At 38.5% G+C, this 21,862-nt stretch overlaps 1 protein-coding gene across 3 annotated transcripts in view; it reads right to left on the reverse strand.

Moving 5' to 3' along the window:
* trappc9 (trafficking protein particle complex subunit 9) overlaps positions 1 to 21,862 on the reverse strand; it is a 250,147-nt gene that overhangs the window by 207,939 nt on the left and 20,346 nt on the right. For all 3 annotated transcript variants that reach the window (XM_042506370.2, XM_042506368.2, XM_042506369.2), the window contains 3 exons: positions 16,884 to 17,027; positions 3,316 to 3,442; positions 1,023 to 1,168 (listed from right to left, as the gene is read on the reverse strand). In XM_042506370.2, the coding sequence (XP_042362304.1) occupies positions 1,023 to 1,168; positions 3,316 to 3,442; positions 16,884 to 17,027 (417 nt within the window). The remainder of the gene's footprint in view (positions 1 to 1,022; positions 1,169 to 3,315; positions 3,443 to 16,883; positions 17,028 to 21,862) is intronic.

Below are 21,862 nucleotides of genomic sequence, written 5' to 3' on the forward strand. Positions count from 1 at the left end.
TGAAGCATGATTGAATATTGGTTTTTAAAAGATTATTTCACAGGGCTTAAAGGGGGATTAGATTTGATTGTAAAATTTAATTAGTTTCCACAAACACTTTGGCCCTGTGTTAAGATTATCATTTTGTTAAAACAAGAAATAATACTAATCATTCTTTGTTGTGCCTACCTTAATTATGTAAGGCAATCTGTTTTCTAACTTTCGACTGAGTGAACACTTCGTTAAGTCAGACTGACTCGGTTTATGGAGGGTGCTGAAACTTATAAAGTAATAAATTCATGTAAATCTATAAATTATTATTTTATATCAATTCTCTCATTTTTACTATCCTTATTGGTCTCTGTACTTTTTTACCTTCATTTCTATATTTTGTTTATCTTTAAGTGTCTTTTGATTGTCTGATCTTGTTGTCTTTTTTCCTTTCTTGTTACATTTTTATTGTGAGGCACTCTGGGCTATACCCCTTGAGAACTGCTCTAAAAATAAAATGTTTTATTATTATTATTATTAGTAGTAGTAGTAGTAGTAGTAGTAGTAGTAGTAGTAGTATTTTAATTTCGCTTGTCAGTCAAGTTAATTTTATTAATAACTATTATTATATTTACTTGTCATTTTCAAAGCAATTATTTTCTGAGATTTTTAACAAAGTACGTGAGATTAACTTGTCAGATTTCACAGTAATATAACGCTTTGAGCCTTCTGTTTAAGCATGTCCACAATGTATGCAGTCTGGATGAACGGGGGTCAGCAGTTTCATAACTGACAAACTGATAACACACTTCCCAACGGACGGCACATTTGCTTAATGATGACTCTAAAGGTTCTATTTCAGGAAAGTTAAACTGCCCAGTTACCTTTGGTCAATAAAAATCAGATGATGTCAGACAAAAAGAGCAATCGGTGCTACATTTTTTTTTTAACTTGACGCATATATAAAAACCCTCAAATTAAAGCTGAAATTCATACACCTGGAAATTGCCTGAAAAGTGCATGAGCGTAACAGGAATGATTTGGGGGCTTACCGATCTTCTTACAGCGCTCCTCTCCTCTGTTGTGCATGATGATTGGTGAGTAGATGAAGGGGCTGGCAGTGGACATATTCTGTCCCAGCAGGCCTTTCACTTTGTGAGGACGCAGACTGACGGGCAGATTGAGGAGCTTCACCGATCTAATTTGGGCGGCACAGAAAAATACATGAGTAAGTTTTATTTCCACACGTGCATTGAATGCACATTTTCAATCAAAAATAATAATCTCACCCACATTTCAAGATATACTTTGTATAGTGTTTTAGTTGATGCATCTTTGGAGTTTAAAGCTTATGCAGACTGCATGCTGCAAATTATTTATAATACCAGTCTTTGTTAAACATAACAAGGTCAGCGAACCAATAAAAGCTAAAGTACAGACACTTGAAGAAAGTGTCTGCTCCTCAGTTTCAGCGAGCTCTTAATTCCTGCACAGATACAGTGTCAATGTAATCTAGTAGATAAAGACTCCTGCACAGAACCTGCAGCTGCAGAGCAAAGTTACTGTTGCTCATTAATATGTCAGAGTCTTTATGGTTAGGCAGGCAATAATAACTTCTATGATCAAAGGGTCGAAGGCGCGATGAGAACTTGAGAGAAAGTTATAATTCTTTTAACTGCTTCATTGGCGCTGCCTGCTTTCTCCTGGTTTGTTTCCAGCTCTCCAGCACTTCTGCTTCCACAGTAGCCTGCTAGCTGCAGTATGTGCAAAAGGAACCATATTTACCTAATTATTTTCACACTCAAAAAGCTCAGAGCACTCAAAAGAAATCAGAATGGCTTCTTGTAAACTTGTGCTTTTGAGTTTTTCAGTAGCAGGGGGAGTTTTATTCAGAAATTACAAAAATCTATCTGCAATACAGGTTTGCACTGTGAACAGTTCTAGAGAGCAGGCCAGCAAAGACAGTTTTCAGAGCATGTTAGGTTAGAGGTGTTATTCTTTTTTTCATTCTTATTTTAATGTTTATTGTGTTTTCTTCCATAGAGACCGTAAGTTCCATTCATATTACTCGTGATTTTCTTTCCGCACTCAGAGAGATAGCAAGAAAAACAAAACAACAGGCATAAAAAAGAAAAGCTTAATAGTCGTGGTTACAGGTGATACAGAAAGAAGGGTGTACATATGTATCCAGTCTCTTGAAATTCATATATCCTATTGTCCAAAAGTCTTTTCCTCTATGTTGTAAATGTTCCATTTCCTCCATTTTCAATCAAAAACATGCTCTCTCAGTCTAAGCTGGTAGGTACAGTGGAGGATTAGGGCCATGTTAAAGACAAAAATGTTAGATTTCGAGAATAAAGTCATAATATTACGAGAATAAAGTTGTATTATTTTGAGGGGAAAAAAAGCAGTAATATTACAAGAAAAAAGTTGTAATCTTTACGAGAAAAAGTCATAATTTTACAAGAATAAAGTCATATTGGTACAAGAAAGGGTAAATTAAATTACGGAAAATAAACAATTTTTTTAAAAAATATAATTTCTAACCTATTTTCTGCAGTAGGGGGTTCAGTCTTGTGCCAGTTCCTTGTTATTGCTTATTTATTTGTAATCAATAATATCTTGGTCAAGTATCTATCATAGTCCATAACACAAATGATGAAGTTTCCAAGGTAACTTTGCATTCCTTAGGTACTGCACATCCCAGAACTTTTTCAATCGTAGCATTCACATCTTCCCAGAATTGGTATAAATAATAATCCCCAAAAATGTGTGTGTGGTTTGCCTCTATGATGTTATTCTTATGTGTCGGATACATATTTAATCAACATGTAGGGAAATGTAAGTGTTGGATTAGACTTTCATTCAGCAAATACCCTTATCAAAGACGCTGGTCACTTGCTTTTTCAAAGCTCGTTAATATTGAATCTTTTCAAATTGCACCAAATTTGACACTGCACATCTTTGGATGCCCAGCAATATATCGGCCAAGTGTGAAGAGAAATTTTCATATGAAATAATTCAAATAACTGCATGACTCTTAATAAATTTCAAAGGAGAATAAATTAAAATTACCCAATTTGAGAAATGTTTTTTTTTTTTTAAATTAACTCCATGATAGATCAGTGGATTGCCTAATTTCAAAGCAAATTACATTAAAAGCACCAATTATGTATTTGAGGCATTTTCATGCAATAATTTAGCAATAATGACTACTGACAAGCTGACATATTTTATGTGTAAATTATGAACACTCCAAATGTATAATTTGGAAATTAAGAGTTAAGAAACGAGCCAACATGTGACAAGATACATTTAAGTGACAATCAGTCACTCATGTCTTACCGGACGATGGGGAGCTTTGTAAAGGGCACCGGAGGGAGCTTCAAGCCATCAGGCAGGGTGATGACCTCCATTCCACCCGGACACTTGGAGGTGTAGTTCTCCAGACTCTGAGTCACCTCTTTCTTCTCTGTAAATGTATAGGACAGTAGGGGAATCAATGAGCCAGAGTACATAAATAAGTCTGTAGACACAATCATCCAATGATCAGGCAGCAACAATTCTACTTTAAAGTTCCCCATATCTCTATAATCTGATTCTCCGTTGCAGAGAGTTCATTTTTGTGTGTGATATAAATTAGCCAGCATTAATGACCTGTGAGGTGTCTCTCTCTCAGCAATAACAGCCCGAGCCTTCAAGTAAAAATTGTAAGTTTTATTGTACCATCAATACCTTTTGAGGGAACATTACTGTTCAGCCAGCCAAAGAATTTGCTTTGGCTCTGCAAATTTCAGGAGTGTCAAGAGGAGGACATTCAGCAAGACTGCAAAGATTACATACACTGAGTCTTACAAATGCAAGCTTTTTGTATTAAAGTGAAGTTTGAGGGTTTGTACATCCAATAAACTATGATTATCACTTTACTTTAAGTTTACATCTGTATCTGTGAAAACATGGATGCTTCACACATATCTTCCTCCCTGCAGCACCGTTTTAAGGTGGACACCCAAGATTAGTGTCACCAATCTGACCAAATGTCTCCACTTCTGTTCCATTATGATGCCACCGTCCAGTTGACCCAGTTAAACATTTGTGTGAAATGCTGTCATAATTAGAGTATGAATTCTTGAGATATAGCCATAAACATGCTTTTAAAGGCTGCAGTGACCTTGACCTTTGACCTATGTCCACCAAATTCCAAACAGTTTATTTTTGAGTCCAAGTGGATGTTTGTGCCAAATTTGAGAAAACTTCTTCATGGCCTTCTTGAAGTGTTGCATTCACAAGAATGAGACGGACACACGGTCACAGTGACCTTGAGCTTTTGAACATCAAAAGCGTATTAGTTCATTGTTAAGTCCAAGAGGAAGTTTTTGTCAAATATGAAGGAATTCCCTCAAGATGTTGTTGTGATATCGCATTCATGAGAATTAGACAGATGCAAGGCCATAGTGACCTTGGCCTTTGACCACCAAAGTTTAAACAGTTAAGTCAAACTGGATGTTTTTGTCAAACTTGAAGAAATTCCCTAAAGGTGTTCTTAAGATACTGAATTCATGAGAATGGAATGGACGCGAGGTGACAGTGACCTTGGCCTTAGACCACCAAAATCTTATCAGTTCATCGTTGAGTCCAAGTGGACATTTGTGACAAATTTGAAGAAATTCCCTCATAATGTTCTCAAGATATTGCATTCATGATAATAAGAACATTAGGTCACAGTGACCTTGGCCTTTGACCACCAAAATCAAATTAGTCAAGTCAAAGTGGATGTTTTTGTCAAATTTGAAGAAATTCTCTCAAAGTGTTCTTAAGCTTATCAGTTCATCCTTGAGTCCACGTGGCATTTGCGCAAAATCTGAAGAAATTCTTTCAAGGCAATCTTGAGATTTGAAATTCATAAGAATGGGACAAATGGACGGAGGGTCAGGGGGACATAAGGATGAACAGACACAACACAATGCCTCCTGCCTCAGTTATCGCCGGTGCAGAGGCATAAAAACACTGGAATATGGAATATGTCCCAATTGTACAATCCAAACCAGCTGCCTCAGATAAACAGTATACTATTTATACGAGATAAGATGCTCCTATTAATGGCCAAAAGTTTTTGTTCAAGGGTTTTCATGTCTCCTAGCAACAGTAGAAATGTTCAAAGAGAAACTGTCCACGTGAATATGTTAATATGTGTACAAACAATAACCTTGCAAATACAGACTGGGAGCCAGAGACCCACCAGCAGTACATCAGAGTGAAGTACGGTTAGAGGAGTACAGTTAAAGTGAAGAAGTGGCGAGAGGAAAAGAAGGTAATAAAGTGAGGTCCAGATGGATGGAGGGAGGGAAGGAAGGAATCAGGGGAAGAGGCGTAGAAGAAATAAAGTAGCAAGAGATGGATGGCTGATAGCTGAGTTGTCCTCCTGGCTCAGAGCTTTCATGATTGATGACATATTTGTTCTTTTTTTTTCTTGTTTGCCTTGTCTGAGTGTCCACAGCAGCCACTCCAGGACAAAAAGCTGGAAACAGTGGTTGGTTCTGTTCGATGCTGATTTGGTGGTTTGATTTTCAGAGGGCCAACAAAGCCGGAGTACCACTGATATAGATTCACAGAGTGCTTTGTTTTTGTTTGTCTTTGGCAATACTTTTAGGATTAGAAAATTGTGACTACTGACCAATCTACTTCCCCTTGGCAGGTCATATACAGTATATTATGGTAAGCTGAACATTGGTTATACTAATTATGGTTAGGGGCATTGGTTAAAATTGCTTTCAATAGCTACCCATTAACCACTAAATAACCCGTTGATTTTTGAGATTAAAAAACACAAAATGATATGAAATTCAAGAAGCACTTTCCTTCTAGTACACTCCCCCATTGACTCAATGAGCTTTGGCGCTACATTTTGAGGCACTATCCATTAAGAGCAGGGGTATTCAACTAAAATTCAAAGGGGTCCAGTTGCTAAAATTTCCTCCCAGCAAAGGTCCGAACCTCATACCTAAAATCAGAATCACGATTAATTGTACATTTTTACCTCGATTACGATTAACGAATGATTATTTTGCTTTTGTTTTTTTTAGGTTTGTTTATTGCCCTCATAGTTCACTGACACAGTTTCATTTGACCATGGTGTTTTGGAGTGTAATAAACATATGATTTATTATTATTATTTAGACTTTCCAGAATTATATTTTTAAAAAATCTCAATTTTAAACAAACTTCAGGTAAATTTAAGCACATTGTGCTGATAATAGGCCAACCTCTCCTGACTGCAGGACTCTGACTTCAACTTCTGTGAATCTTCTGTGCTATAAATCATTTTATTCAGGAATTACAAACTCTTGAATAGGCCTACTTCTCCTATAGCTCCCAACTGCCTGCCAACATTCCCAGTTAGCGAAATGGTGAAAATAAGGTCATGTGCTTGTGGTCCCAGGCCCCCAAAACATTACATCTGCCCCTGGTAATAATAATGAGAGCTCAGCGCAAGCGGCTGGATAAGACACAGAGCGATGCATCCTGGTGTTTCTAAATAATTCATCCAAAGTCTGATTAAACCTGAAACTAATACAAAGGAGTGTATAGATGGCACTTTCCACCAAATGTGTCTGTTTCAGACACTTTGGTGCTCTGAGGAGAAGCTGTGCTCTGTTTGTCTCACTGCGCTGCTGTCGGACCATCAGCTGTTTGATTCGCGATAATGAAACGCTGTTGCTGTCCCACACTCAGCTGTCCTTGAGTCAAAGTCATTCACTTTTTTACATGACGGATGAGCTGGCTGTCAGACGTGACCGAACATGTGTAAGATTATGTCGGTTAGAGGTACTGAATGTCGGTTTCGATTATTTTTAGATTAATTGCCCAGCACTAGTCCTTAAAAAATATTGTTCTCATTCATACATTTCATTCATTACAACTTGACCACGGGTCTGGATAGGACGAAGTTTTGGTCCAGATCTGGACCACGATCTGCCAGTTGGTGATGCCTGATTTAGAGGTAGTGACATTTTAATGTTTTTTTGCATTGTAAATATCTTGCTTTTTATTTCATCACAAAAAATTAATCAGACATTTTTTTGTCACATGATTTTATACAAGTTTTGATCAGGGTTTCAGGTTTTGTGAATTAAAGGATATTACAGTTTCTGAAATCCCACTGAAAACTGATGCAGCACAGAGGTCAGCCAGTTTAACACCTGTACAATGGCAAGCAGGATGCTAGTTCCGCTGGAACCCAATGTTCTCCATTTTTTGCTGATTTTACTGATGTTTACATCTTAAAAACTTGCTGGAAAGTCAACAGAGGGAGAGTTAACATGTAAATAAGCAGCACAGTTTTGATGTGTCAAGGGTTTTTGAACTTCAAAACCCTTGACACATTGGAAACTATTTTAGCACCACTGGCCGTTCTGACGCTGCTAAAAAAAAAAAGTGCTGCTAAAGGGGTTTTGCAGTTCAAAAGTTAGGCCTTTACTAAACGGGGAGACCTGACGATGGGCACAATACTTCACAGCATTTATCAGGACGGCATTACCAGTAATAATCACCAAATTAGCATTGACGCAAGCAAGCTCAAACAAGACCAAGGTGGTGCACATTACAGAGCGGCAGTTGCTAGCTAACCTGCATAGTATGAATACCTTATAACTTTTTGGTTTTACAGCCTAGTGTGAGTATAGGACTACACTGAAAAGTAATAACCTATGGACCAACATACGTAATCATTAAAAAGTATTCGCTGCGGTTAAGCGTTGACATCACTATTTGTGGTGTATTCAACTGTAATTTGTCCTTCGTCAATACAAGTTCCTCGAGGGCAACTTTATGTGTCAGAGCTCTTAGATAATCAAATCTGCAGTGTTCTACACTTAAACAACAAGAAAAACTATGTTTTGACTTGTTTCGGCCCTGCTTTTCACCGAGCTCCCTGCCCAGACAAACACAACAGAGCACATCATTAGCCTGACAGCTGGAACACACTGTCCAGATAAGCTTTTTCTTCTTTTTTTTTTTTTACACTTATTGAAAAGAGGGGAGAAAAAGGTGCAGCTCTTAACACTTCACATGGCTCCCCAAACGAAAGGATCTCATCCGTCAAGTGAAGGAATAGCAGTTGAAGGCAGGATGAAAGGCAGCATGGGTAAAAGTTTGCAGCGAATCCTCTTCTCTGAGAACTGAGCTTACATCACCTTGTTGTATGACAAGAGGGTAGGAGCGAGACACTTTTGAAATTTGCACCTGTAAAAACTGCCTCCCTCCATCTAATAAGTTTGTTTGCGGTTTTTCTCTCCTGGCAACCGCTCTATTGAAGCTGCACTTTTAACAGCTTGTCAAGACCAAACATTCGCCTTCTGAATCAACATGCTTGTGCCGTACAAATTAGCGTGACAGTAATGAGAGTGCTCAGGTATTCTGACAGCATCTTTTGTGTTTGGCCATATTAATGCCTCCCAATTTGTCGGGATAGATCTAACATAATTTGTAAAGCAGCAGGTGCCAATTGAATTCGTTTGGAAACTGTTTTGAAAGCCTAAGCTCCATGAAAAGGTAATATTAAATGAGGTGGGCCGGTGTGAGTGACAATCTATGAAGGGCAATCAATGTATTGATTCATTTTAGATGATGCGCAATAACCACAGTCTTTCGAGCATTCGGTGATGCACAAAATGTTCTGTTTTCCTCCGTCCCTGCGTTACTCCTTCACTGATGAGTCTCCTCTCTGCTGTTTCCCCAAAATGAGGCATTATAGCTGCAGTTTTACTGGTCTAGATAACAATTCCCACTCTTGTTTCAGCTGGGTTCACAGTTTTACAGCTCTGTGTGTGTATGTGTGTGTGTGTGTGTGTGTGTGTGCGTGTGCGTGTGTGTGCGTGTGTGTGTGTGCGTGTGTGTGTGTGTGAGTGAGAGTGAGAGTGAGAGTGTGAGACTGTGAGAGTGTGAGAGTGTGAGTGCCACTTGTTCTGACATTATCAACAGGGTCTAGGTTTGTTTTTACCCAGTAAGGCTCACTTGTAGGAGTTGCTCAGGCTGGTTAAAGGACACAAAAGCTGCATTTTCATTGGCCAGGGAATCATGCCACACAATTTAAGGGATAGATCGCCCCAAAATTAAAATTTCCATACTTTTCCTCTTATCAGTAGCACTAGCTATCAGTCTAGATTGTTTTTGTGAGAGTTGCCAAGTGTTGGAGATTATTAGCCGTAGAGATGTCTTCCCTCTCTCCACTATGATGGATCTAGATGGCACTCGGCTTGAGGTGCTCAAAGTGCCAAAAAAATAAATTTGAAAAACTAAACAGCAATGTCTCTCTCCAGAAATAATGACATGGTTACTCAGGATCATCCACAAAACTTGTTGTAAGCAGCCTTATATAGGAACTATTTTCTTTCCACCAAACTACCCACAACTGTGTCACTGCACAGAAGAAAATGTGCAGTTAACGGACCAATGGGTGATATCAGGATGGCAGTCTACCTCTTTTATAAAATCTGCATGTGGACTACACTGTGCTTCAGCACTGAACTATGAAGCGTCCTTGGCAGACCACTCAATCAAATTTCAGTTTGAGGTAAAACTAAAGCTGCATTCGCACTATGAGCGACACAGCAACAGTGTGACCAGCTACATCACTTTAAAGGATAATATGAAACGATAGATGTTTTATGTCGTCAGACACACAGTCCTAATATAAACTAGAGACTATCTTTAAATGGGATCACACCAGCCACAGTGCAGAAATGGCCCCTTCCCAACTTTTAGCATCCTTGCTTGAACCACAACCATCGTCAACATAAACTGTTGTGATCTAAACTACTCCAATGTAACTTTTCATAAACATGGGCATAAAGTGGAGAGGTCAACAGCCCCTTCCCTGTTTCTCACCACTCCTACTTCCGGCCCCTTTACTCGGATCATGCTTATTTTCAAACTCTGCCTTCTTCTTGTTCTAAACTAGCTGTATGATGCATATAATAGAATTCAGCGAAAACTAAAGAAAAATGGATATGTTTCCATTAGGAAAGTTTTATATTAAGTACAGTTTGGTCATTTTGAGAGTGAATGAAAACCTGCCTACTGGGTATGTATAAAAATAAGCAAAATGACTACAGTAAACTACAGATGGCAGACTTTGCAATATTTAATCATGGCCTTTGTGTTAACAACAGAAGAGGGGATATGTTATCCAACTCTGCCGGAGCCAGAATCCCTTAAAACATGGCAGAAAACATGAATGAAATACAGGTACACGGGCGACCACAATCCATTAAAAAGAGATGATTGGAATTTCTAAGCATAAATCTTTATGCAATGTGTCTTTGTGCAATTGAGTGCTGCATGGCCCGGAGCACAGCAGCAATGAGTATTTGTGTATGTATATGATCAACATGTAACAAATGACATCTTATATAAATTGGCATACCAAACAGGAAGTTACAAACAAGCTGACAAATAAATCAGGCATAATTATAGGCCATTTTATATTTGGAAGAAAACGACAAACAAGTAGCTTATATCAGACTGAATAATGAAGCTGTAACCAACTGGCAAATCAGGTAATAAAAACTGAAATTTTATGGCCTTCAGCTTTGAGTATGTCCTGAAATGACGCTGCTATCACTCTCCTGAATCTTTTTAAGAATGTTCCAATTTGACGGAACAAGAAGAAGAAAAAAAACCTCAGTAGCAGTACAGTTAAGGGCCCCCAGAGATTCCAATATTTGCAATGCCTGGAAACTCATCATTTATAGACACTGCTTTATAGACACTACTGCAGAGAGGTGGGAATATAGCTTCAAATAGCTTTAATGACAGCGCAGACAATGGGAGCATTTTCAAAGGGAGATTGATCAAATTATATAGCGAAATGAAAACTACTGCCAGACCACAACAGTTTTATGAATAATTTATTTTTTTCTGGCTGGTATTTCAAGGAAAAGCAAGCAAAAATAATAATAATAATACTGGAAGTCAAACATAAATCATCAAAACAATAAAAACCTCAGTAAAAGAAATAATCCTAGTCGACTGAAAGCTGAGCAACTGAGAGTGCAGCATTAATCTTTCTGGTGTAAATTCACTTATCAAAAGTAAGCATTATCAAACTTGTTGACTTTTTCTTGGCCCCTGGAACGCTCCTTGCTGCTTAATTTGGCATCACCAGGACCAACAAAATGTGGGAAGCCGGGTATCACAAAATCATGTCTTGAATTTTGTTCAAAACAAAGTAACTATCTTTGTTGTGAGAGCACACATCCAAGACCAATGTGCCTTCGAAGTGTTGCAATCTACATCGTTATAATCCAACGCATGGTATCAGTGTCAATAAAGACACATCTTAAGCAGGTATTATTTAAATGGGATATTTCATACTTTGTGCTTCGATACTCAACAGGAGATCAAATGAAGATCTTTAAGTTCCTAATATGGGTCAAGTACCCAAAAGGCTGCATCCTACACATCCCATAATGCAACTCTAAAGCAAATTTTTTGCTCAAGTAGTGACTTCAGGCTGAAAAATGAAGCCAACACTTAAAAACTGCACTTCCTCTAATGACCATTTGAGGCTGGCTCCAAAAGAGTGTCAATCCCCATAGACCACCATGATATAATGCCCAGCTTCGGTGTATAGTCACATCTGGCTCAAAGAAATTGAGATGATTACAGCCAAAATGCCAAACTCGAGGCCTTAAAATGGGATTCCATAAACCGACAGGTGGCATCACACTGGCTACATCTGCTATTTCATATAGGCTATGTTTTTGTTAGACCCAGATTGCATAGTAAAAGTATTTCAAACTCCAGGCCACCAGTTTATAATTATTAAAAAAGTGCAATGACATAACTGGTTCCAGAGTCACACATTATACAACTGTTTTACAAGCTGAGCAGCATTGCTAACTGTTATACTGATCTTGAACTATTTTCAGGCTACGTGACAGTGCTCCCTCTCAGTTCAAGGTACTCCTACAGCCAGAACAAGGCAGCAGAAAAGATTATATGTTGGAAGAAGCTTAGTATTCTAAATGTCTACAGCAAATCAAAACTGCATTTCAAGTGTATTTTGTATTGAAACAGAGAAACACCCCTGGCTACAATGAGCAACAGTAGAATTAAAATAGTGGTTGTTTTGGTAAATCTAACAGCGGTGATTAAAAAAATGAGCAATTTGTTTGAGGAGAATGAAATCAGAAATCTCTACAGATAGCTATGTGAACAGGACTGTTATGTGAATGTTTATGCAACTATGCAAACAACTTCCACTTACAACTTTGGCGAGACAGGGATTAATTAGGTATTTGAACAGCCCTAATTAAGTGCAAGAAGTCAAAACAAGCTTAAAACAAATGGCAAAATGTATTTCTTTGTCATTCTTAATTGACTAAAACTGCTATGGTCACTGTAACTGCACATGTGGCTGTTGGAGGTATACCTGTCCCTGTAAAATAAATTGTATCACAATGTTTGTCATTACTCATAGAAAACGTGGGGAGCAGACATTCATAACTCATGAAATGTGAGTTCAGGACTTCATCTGCACTCAGTATAACTATTGCAAGTCTGCAATCCCTAAACAACCATATCTATTTACTACTTAGAGAAGTGAAGTGAGTCATTTTTGCAAAATGATGCAACAATTTCACTGGTCATTGCAACTGCAATATAAACATACCTTTTTCCCTGAAAAATCTACGTGATGTTTGGTTTTAGTTGGTTTCCGGCTCAAGAGGATCACTACATAGGTGGTGAGGGACAGTTTGTTCAACATCCAATCACTTTAAATGATACACAGACATGTTTCTTATGCCTGCTGGAGAAATTCTGGCTACGAACAGCAGCAGTTATCATGCTGTTGTTAATGCAGCAGCCAGCTGGGTAAGAGGTACTACAGGTCAAATAAGCACAGGAAGGTAAGTGCATGTCCAAATTTAAACTTGTGATGAAAACTTTAACGATGACAAAGTGATAGCTCGCATGCTTTGTATGCATGTCAGTGATCTTCGAGAGAATCTTGTGGCTTTAAAGGGAAACATCACCGAAATTAAGAATTCTAATACAGGGTTGCACGCTAATATCGGTGCGTCATCGGTATCGGCAGATATTGGCTTTGAAATGAAATATCAAATTTGGTGATTTCTGCCGATATCACAATTTTTTGAAAAGTTTTCATTATTACTGACAAGGTGAACCTACAAAACTTCAACCAAAAGTTTACGTTTTTTTCTTATTTTGCACAAATAATGAATATTCATTGAACATTCATCAAACATTCATTGAAAAGCATTATATTTTATGTATCCATCTGCTGGTGGGTCACTTAGGTAAGAGTTTGCATAGTGTGATGTTAATTTCACTACCACAGAGACATGAGGATCACTAGAATTAGGAAGAGATAAAAGTAGATATATCGCTATTAGTGTTGGATATTGGCCAACTTGGTTGTTTTTGTATTGGCATATCTGATATCAGCGAATAAATCCAACATCGTGCATCCCTATGGCCTAGAAATGTTCAGTCAATACTAGTTCATTCAATACTACTTCTCTACTGACCAATCAATGGACTGCAATGTTTCTAATTCCTCCTTTTAGAACCAGATCTGTGTGCAAGGTACCCCGAGCAGAGGGATGATGAAAAATGGAGTTGGTACAGAATAGTTTCATTGGTACAATCCACTTTTCACAATCGAAAAGCAAAAAATGCATACTGAACTGACACCGTTAGCTTTGTCAGCACTGTTGCTGTTATTTACTGCTGTTTATGGAGCTAGCAACATTAGCACCTTGACCCTACACATTCTACAGCTTAATCTCACTTTGCCTTAGTTATCACATGTCTGTTACTGATTCTTCTCTCTCAGGCAATACTAAAAATAGGCTATATTTAACCCTACATGGTCCTGTTCACCTTATCTTGAGCTAGAAGAAGAGATGTGAAGCCTTACCTTTAATACAAGCACTGCTGAAAAGGTAAAAACTTTCATAAAACAATTGAGCTTTGTGTCTAATGATGCCAGATCTGAAAAGCTACAACCAGCCATTGGGGAGGCCTTAGAACAGGCATGTCAAACTGGTCCACAGGGGGGCCGGTGTGGCTGCAGGTTTTTGTGCCAACCAACCAAGAGCACACAGTTTGACCAATCAACTGTCTGAAGACGGAGATCAGTTGATTAAATGAGTCAAGTCTGGTGTGCTGCTACTTGGTTGGAAACAAAACCTGCAGCCACACCGGCCCCCCTGTGGACCGGTTTGACATGCCTGCCTTAGAAGGAAAGAAAACAGTCAGAGATGTGTCTCCTGTGGGTGATGTGATGGCATTAGAACAGAAAAGAATGGCAAGTGGCATCTAGCCTTAAAAACAAATGTATTTTCTCACTGCAATCAAGGCGGTGTAATCAGGATTTGCGAATATGAAAGACTTGAGCAACCAACACTAAAACGTGATGTTATCAGAGAGACAATATCTTCTAATCATCTCTTTCTATTTTTAGTTCCCTTTCAATTACACCCTTTTTTTCATGGTAGCTCCAACAAATTAAAAAACTCCAGCACACAATTACATGCCTGTGTTTTTTTATATCACCTTTGATATTGCCAGCATCATCAAGACAAAAATTCATTATCAGTGAAAATGAAGTATCATTTGAAGACATTGGACACTGCTGTTTTAAAGTTTCACATTATCTCCTTCACAAAATAGTAATTTTCAAAGCTTTGATATTCAAGGCTGTGTTTACAGTTTCAGATCATTTTCACTTTCTCTTTTCATTCTGATATCTTGAGGTGAGAGGTCAGGGAACCATTGTGAAAACGGCCGTGCCAGTTTTTCCTTCGCCAAAATGTAGCTTAAATTTGGAGATTTGGAGAGTTATTTATTCATCTTGTTTCATATAAGTGGAAGAGTTTCAATTTCTACTTTTTTAAATGTTCTTTAAATCATGTCATATGTGTTGTATGATGACCCAGATGAAGGCTAAAATTATTTTACTCCAAGTGACAATGAAGTTCTAACTCTGAAAGACTTGCAGATGTCTGAAAGTTAAATATTAAAGTTTCATTTCTTCACTAAAATTTCCGTAGGACTTTTATAGCTCTGCTAGAAAAGTCCTTTTCTGCCCGACTCTATTCTATGCTTGACATATACACACATAAACCCCAAGACACATCAAAAGAGAATTATTCCACTAGAGCGAGCTACAATAACCTTCCTGACATTTGTAATATCACACTGCAGACGGGAGTAGAGGCAATCAAAAGAGGGCACCTAAACTGCAGCAGGCAGAGCTCTGAGCCCCAAAAGTTACACTCAGTAAATACGAAAAGGTTTTTCAATGTAGCAAAAAAAAACACTGCTCAAGAAGTCAGCTTACAAGGTCACAGGTTTACAGTGAAGAAACACTCAACAGCAGCAGTAGTAATGACGGCATTTGGTAGCATTTTTCCGGCCCTGTATGTACGTAAGGCTGTAGAGCAGTGATGCTCAAGTTATGTCAGCGGGCCAAATCTGGCCCCTGATAAGGTTCTCGGTGGCCCTCCGACCATTTTTTAATTCACAATCAAATAGTGATTCACACTGGCAATTGTTTCTGTATTTTTAGTATAAAAAAGGTGCCAGAGTGCATAAAAAACATCAAAATAGAGCTTGTTTATCAAAAAAATGCCAGTGGAGAATCCCCCACATCCCCCAACAGAGATCCTAGCTCAGCCCCTAAAATCCTAGAAACATCCTAAAATCCTAAAACCATCCTAAAGTCAAAAGTATTGCCTAAAATACTAGAAATGTCCTAAAATCCTACGTGTTTAAATCCTAGGAATGTCCTGAAATTCTGGAATTTTTTCTTAAATCCTAGAAATGTCATGAAATTCTAGAGATTTCCTGAAATCCTAGAAATGTTTTAAAATCTGAAAAATGACCTAAAATCCAACAAATGTCCTAAAATCCTAGAAGCATCCTCAAATGCTAGAATTGTCCTTAAATCCTTGAAACATCCTGAAATCCTTTAAATGTCTTAAATCCTAAAAATGACCCAAAATCCTGAAAATGACCAAAATGCTAGAAACATGCTAAAATCCAAGAAATGTCCCAAAATCATAGACACATTGTAAAATCCTAGAAATGTCAAAAAATCCAAGAAATGTCCTAAGATCCTACAAATGACCTAAAATTCTAAAAATGGCCTAAAATCCTAGACATGCTAAAATCCTAAAATTAGCTAAAATCCTATAAACAACCTTAAATCCAGGAAATGTCTGAAAATCATAGAAATGTCCTAAAATCCTAAAAATGACTTCAAATCCAAAAAAATGACCTCAAATCATAGAAATGTCGTAAATCCTAGGGACATCCTAAAATCCAAGAAACATGGCCGCTGCAAATGGCCCCTGACCCCCTGTCGCTTTGCAAAAGTGGCCCCCTAGCAAAGCAAGTTGATTATCCCTGCTGTAATTTCTAAGGCTTATTTAAGCAGCACCCCAAACACAGCTGCACAGAGCCTTCACTGATGTTTAATATTTTATTCTGTAAGCTTGCTGCATCTTGTTCATACCTCACCCCCTCCATTCTCATGCTCCGTAGCCAGCCAAGGATTACGCTGGCCTCTATTGTGTGGCCAGTGGAGCGTCTGGCTCACACTGCTTCAGTAAAACAACCTATCTCCTGGCTGCACAGGATTTCTGTTCAGAGCACAATGCTGCACTCCCGCCAAGAAAAAGCTGGCTTTGTTGTGCATCGCATACTATTAAGCACAAGGTATAATGCCACAATCGCCAAAGGACAGGGAGGCTGTTGCTTAATTTTTTTTTGAAGGCTGGACATGAAGCTGGAAGCACCTCACAGGGTTTAAATTCCACAATGGAGAAAAAAAAGGGGAAAGTGTAATATTTGCTGCTTTTCAAGCCGCATAGTGAGCTGACCTTGATCAGACAGGAAGTCCAGCATGGTCTGCAGCAGGAAGGACAGGTGGCGCACAGACAGGCCGGGGTTGCCCATTCGACGGGAGGCGTACACCAGCTCGTGTAGGAGGCGCATCTGAACAGCAGCCCAGCCGCGGTGGGTACCTGGGAGTGGGAGAGATGAGAGAAAGTCACATTCACAAGGCTCATTGCTGACATCTAATGTCACACAGCTGTCCTTTCATACCAGTACAGATGCAGAAAAGATTTTGCAGAGAATGGAGATCTTGCAGGGTCATTATATGCAAAACTATAACTAGATTCCTTTGGAGATTATTTCCCATCTTGTTCCTGCTGGGAAATATCATACCAAACTCCCTTTAAGAAATATGACATTTTAACAATTCCTTTCCTGTCCGCAAAACACATAATTCTAGAAACACAAGATAAAAGGTGTCATGCATCGACAGTATTCTTGTCAATTCGGCATCGATATAATCATGAAGATAAACTGTGTTTGCATGTAAACTTTTCATTTTGGATTTTGTCACCTCTAATTGCTACCAGCCTCTGTCGGTTAGCTGCGCTATTTTAGCAGGAGGAGACTGGAATGAGGTGAACCGATTTAGAAAATTAAAATATGCCACTAAAATAAGCGCCAGTTGGTGGATCAGATACACATCGAATTAACCCTTTGAAACCTGGAGTTGGATTTCTTTTTTGTGTTGCTTTCAGACACCTTCAACAAGTATTTAAAAGTTGAACTCTGAGCAAATTGGTGCGATTTCTTCTACAAACATGTGGGAAAACAAGTCAATGAGAAACTTGGTAAGAAATGTCACACAAACTGCAAGAACTTTGTAGATTTAGAAAATGATTTTATGGGAAAATGTCAAGGGAAAAAAAGAAAAAGAAATCTATACTTATAGCTAATTATAATGATAACATATAACCATTATAATTAGCAATATTATTAAATAAAAGTTTGTTAGAGAATTCAAACATTAGGAGCCCTTTTGCAAGTCATTTCCTTTTTTTCCCCATATTTTACTTTTTTTTTTTTTAACTTTTTTATTTTAATACTAATTATCAGGTAATTTTCTTGTACTTAGATTGCATGTATGGCAGCATGCCATAAGGAACATTTTTCTTTCTTTCAGCAGGCTTAGGGCGGCGGTGGATTTAAGAACCCCAAGATGATATGTGGAGCCTTGATATCATATCTGAGGAATAATGTTGGTAAATTTGAGTAAAAAAACAGACATTGCTTATCCCCTGTGAATGCGCAGCATGAAACATAGACGTGGGGGGGTCATTTTTGAAATGACATGAGGCCCACAGGTAACACTAGTCCCATGTGAATAGGGCATCTGGCATGCTTTACACACAAAAAGACCACCTGTAATCAAATCAGACTTCAAGTCTTTTCTTTGGAGTTGTCTCTTAAAGCTGATGTTGCTCACATGTGTCCCAGCGTGGTTCGAAATTAGCTGGCGTTGTCTGCTCTGCAGAACTTCACGAGACATCTTAATAGCATTCTAGCCTGACACCAACTGTTACATAAGACCCTCAGCCCCCTACGACATCCCCTGCTCCACTCCCAGCTGTCGACTGTTGACTCACTAAGTGGGAAAGAAAGCTGGAGGAAAGATGCGCTGAGGAGGCCGTGGAGGCCAGAGGGAGGGAAGGGAGGATATTTGGTAAACACTCGGATGTTTCTTCAGCTTAAATACCACTTCCAATAACGTCAACTCATTGCCTGTGATGCTTTTCACTTATCAGCACTTTTCTGCTGCGCTCATTATTCATCCTGACGTCTTTCTGCCATTTGAACAAACTGTAAATGCGAGTCCTTCGTTTTTTTCATGTGGTGAAACTGCAACCACTAAGCAGTCTAAAAATAGCTGACTTCCACCTGTCTGCCAAAACCGGCGCTTATCAGGAGAACAGTAATCCAAAGGACACTCTGGATTTTCTGAGGATGTCTCTCTCACTCCGACACGAAAAAAATGACTTCATTTGTGGTATTTTCAGGCCTGAGCTGGAGGTGCCTGGCAATCCATTTAACGCACCGCTGAGATAATGAGCGCGGTGCCACGGCCAAGCGGTCGCACTGTCATGCAAAACCTGACTTAAAAGGAGCGGTACCTCTGGGCCGCCTCTGATGAGACTCGGGGAGTTTTCTCCTACGCAGGGTGATGAGATGCCACATTATTCTCCTGGATAATAAACATGTAAATTATTAAGAAATGACACTCCTAAAATTTCAGTGGCGGCAGGCCACAAGTCTACGTAAGAGGTGGAAAATGTGTTCCCATTTTTGTTAACAGAGGTAGTGAAAAGGGCCTGTGTGCCACTTATAAAGCTATTTGTTCCACTGTATCTCAGAGAGCAGTGGCCTTATTGCAATGCACCACTGATGCCCATTTTTTTCTCTTTCGCTTGAACCTGCCTCTCCAGCTTATTGCCTGATAAACTCCCACCTGATCCTGTCTGCCACAAGACTTACAACTGTCATTCCCTGTTTTCCCATCAGTGCAGCGGGGACTCAGAGTAGATACTCAGGCCTCAGCTGGGATTTGGATGATTCAGCTGATATATCAGTGTGGATTATGTGTGTTTCAGTGCTTCTAGTTCTATAGAATAATGTTGTCCCTAGATAACCATCTGAGGCTCTAACTGAATGAGGCCGATACCGATTATTAGGTTTTAACGAGACCAATAACCAACATTTGGAACCGATATGCATTCACAATAAAAATGTAAATCTTTCCAACAATATTTAGAATATAACAAAATCCAAAACGAAACCTTGTTTAAATGCCTTTAGCAACTGTTTAATCAAAACTGACACATTCAACATCATATGTAGCAAGTTCCAAGCAACTCCCACTAGTTTTTTGGAGCCAGAAGAGGCCGTATTTGAATGAGAGGCTGTAGCTATGGAGGAGCAAGGGGTGGATCTGATGTGGAAGCCCAGGACACGGTCGGCAGACAGCCTTGTCACTTAAAGCCATAAATTGTAAACGGGTAAGTTGTATAAAAATTGACCTATTATACAGGTGGAGAAATTAGCTACAGAGACTAAAACCATTTTTAGTACAAGACTGTAAACATTTTTTATTTCTGCTGTAAATTTTGGCATTTTAACATGAGAGTCTATGGGGACTGACTCCCTTTTGGAGCCAGCCTCCAGTGGCCATTTGAGGAACTGCAGTTTGTGGCACTTCTGTGTTGGCTTCATTTTTCAGCCCTGGAGGCTGATGTTTGAGAAAAATATTTCAATTCTCTTTAGGGTCTTTTCCATAACCTGAGTCAGTCAGTGGTAAAGACGAGCACTGTCAATGGACGCACCTACCCATAGTGGTTACAATGCAGCCTGTTTTGCCTTTGCTGGCTGCAGCATTTTACTCAACTACCGACTTCAAAAAATGACGTTCCCACGAGTCACTTAGACACAAAAACATGGGTGAATGGGGTCCAAGTTAAAAAATGGGAGATGGGATTTCTCCTTGAAAGAACTGGCGAAATCTATTAGTCTGGAAAAGGGTAGAGGGGTAAATATTGTTGTCTCATCTCAAAATTTTAAATGGTCAGCTACGAACTAATTCACGGGAAAAATTTTCTGTTCCAGCTTAATACGACACCCCATAGCTGCCTGTGTTATAATAAAAAATGTTTGCTTAGATGTGAAGTTTTTTCAAGTCACATCTGTTATTCAGTATAACTGGAACATGGACATATTTCCCGTAATGTTTTTACTATATCTCACCCAAATCTAAGTGTTGGAGGAGCAAGGAAGTGCTCTTCTAATGTTCAGTTATATATCTGTGTCTAAGCCGACATGGACTGATGATTGATGTAGAGAGAATCCCAGGGTACTCCTTTTTGTCCTCTGGTAACGAGACAAAAAAAATTGTATCACAAAAAAAAGAGAACGCTGGTCTTTTATGTTTTCCTTTCTCATTTTTCACTAAAGGCTCAACTTTGTTCAGTTTAGATCCTCAGAGATCATTTTAATGCGGTAAGATAACTAGATTTTCCATGTCAGTATGCAGAGGAGGATTTTGTTCATAAGTTGTAGACGAGAAATTTCTATTGAAAGATGAAACTGGCACTTCAGCCCGCTAGAGCAATAACTTTCAAAAGTGCCTCAAAAATGTCCCCTGAATGAATAAAATGCAGAGGAATCGATCAAAGCTTCACGTCTGCCATAATTCTGCAGCTGAGGATTCCAAAACCTGAGAAATTTCTGCAGATTCACCACAAGATTTCTCCACTTTACAAATGATAGAAAGCTGCATAACTAAAGTGGCCTTATGATTAGAAGCAACCTATTAGTTGTAGAACTTAAGATATAAATGAGGATAAAAAGGCAATGAGCAACTTGGCAAAAAATGTCCAATAATTTAGGAAAAGGTGACATGAAAATAACTTGAAATTTATGTTGTTGTTGTTGTTGTTGATTAGTTAATAATAATAATAATAACAATAATAATAATGAAAATGTCCAGAAAAAAATGTCATACACATATATATATATGTAGTTTTGGTTTTTTTTGCAATTATTGTTAACTATTGTATCTATATATTTATATATTTTTGTTTGTTTTACTTTTTTTGTTTTTATTTATTTATTTATTATTTTTACCTTTTTCTTTCCATTTATTTTGGTAAACTGCAGGTCATTTTCTTGTTACTCATAACTTGTAACTTCTTCCTGTGTTTTCGAAAGAACTCAAGCCAATTTGCTCAGGTTTCAAAGGGTTAAACATTGGTTTACCTTTTGTTTATAAGAGAAAATAAATCCTGGTGGTACTGACAGATGATACTTATGTGATATGGAGGCACAGAGCATCAATAGTTACGAGCTATTGGTGTGATGAGTTGTAAATTCCATTTAAAACAGACCTTCACGGTGGAATTGCAAACCTTTGCCATCAAACAGCTCGCTTCTCTTCACCAGGCCAGATATTAATAGCTTATCAGAGAAAAAGCCT

Source organism: Plectropomus leopardus, chromosome 17, assembly GCF_026936395.1.
Source record: "Plectropomus leopardus strain MGB_pleo_1.0 chromosome 17, ASM2693639v1, whole genome shotgun sequence".
Lineage (NCBI taxonomy): Eukaryota > Metazoa > Chordata > Actinopteri > Perciformes > Serranidae > Plectropomus > Plectropomus leopardus.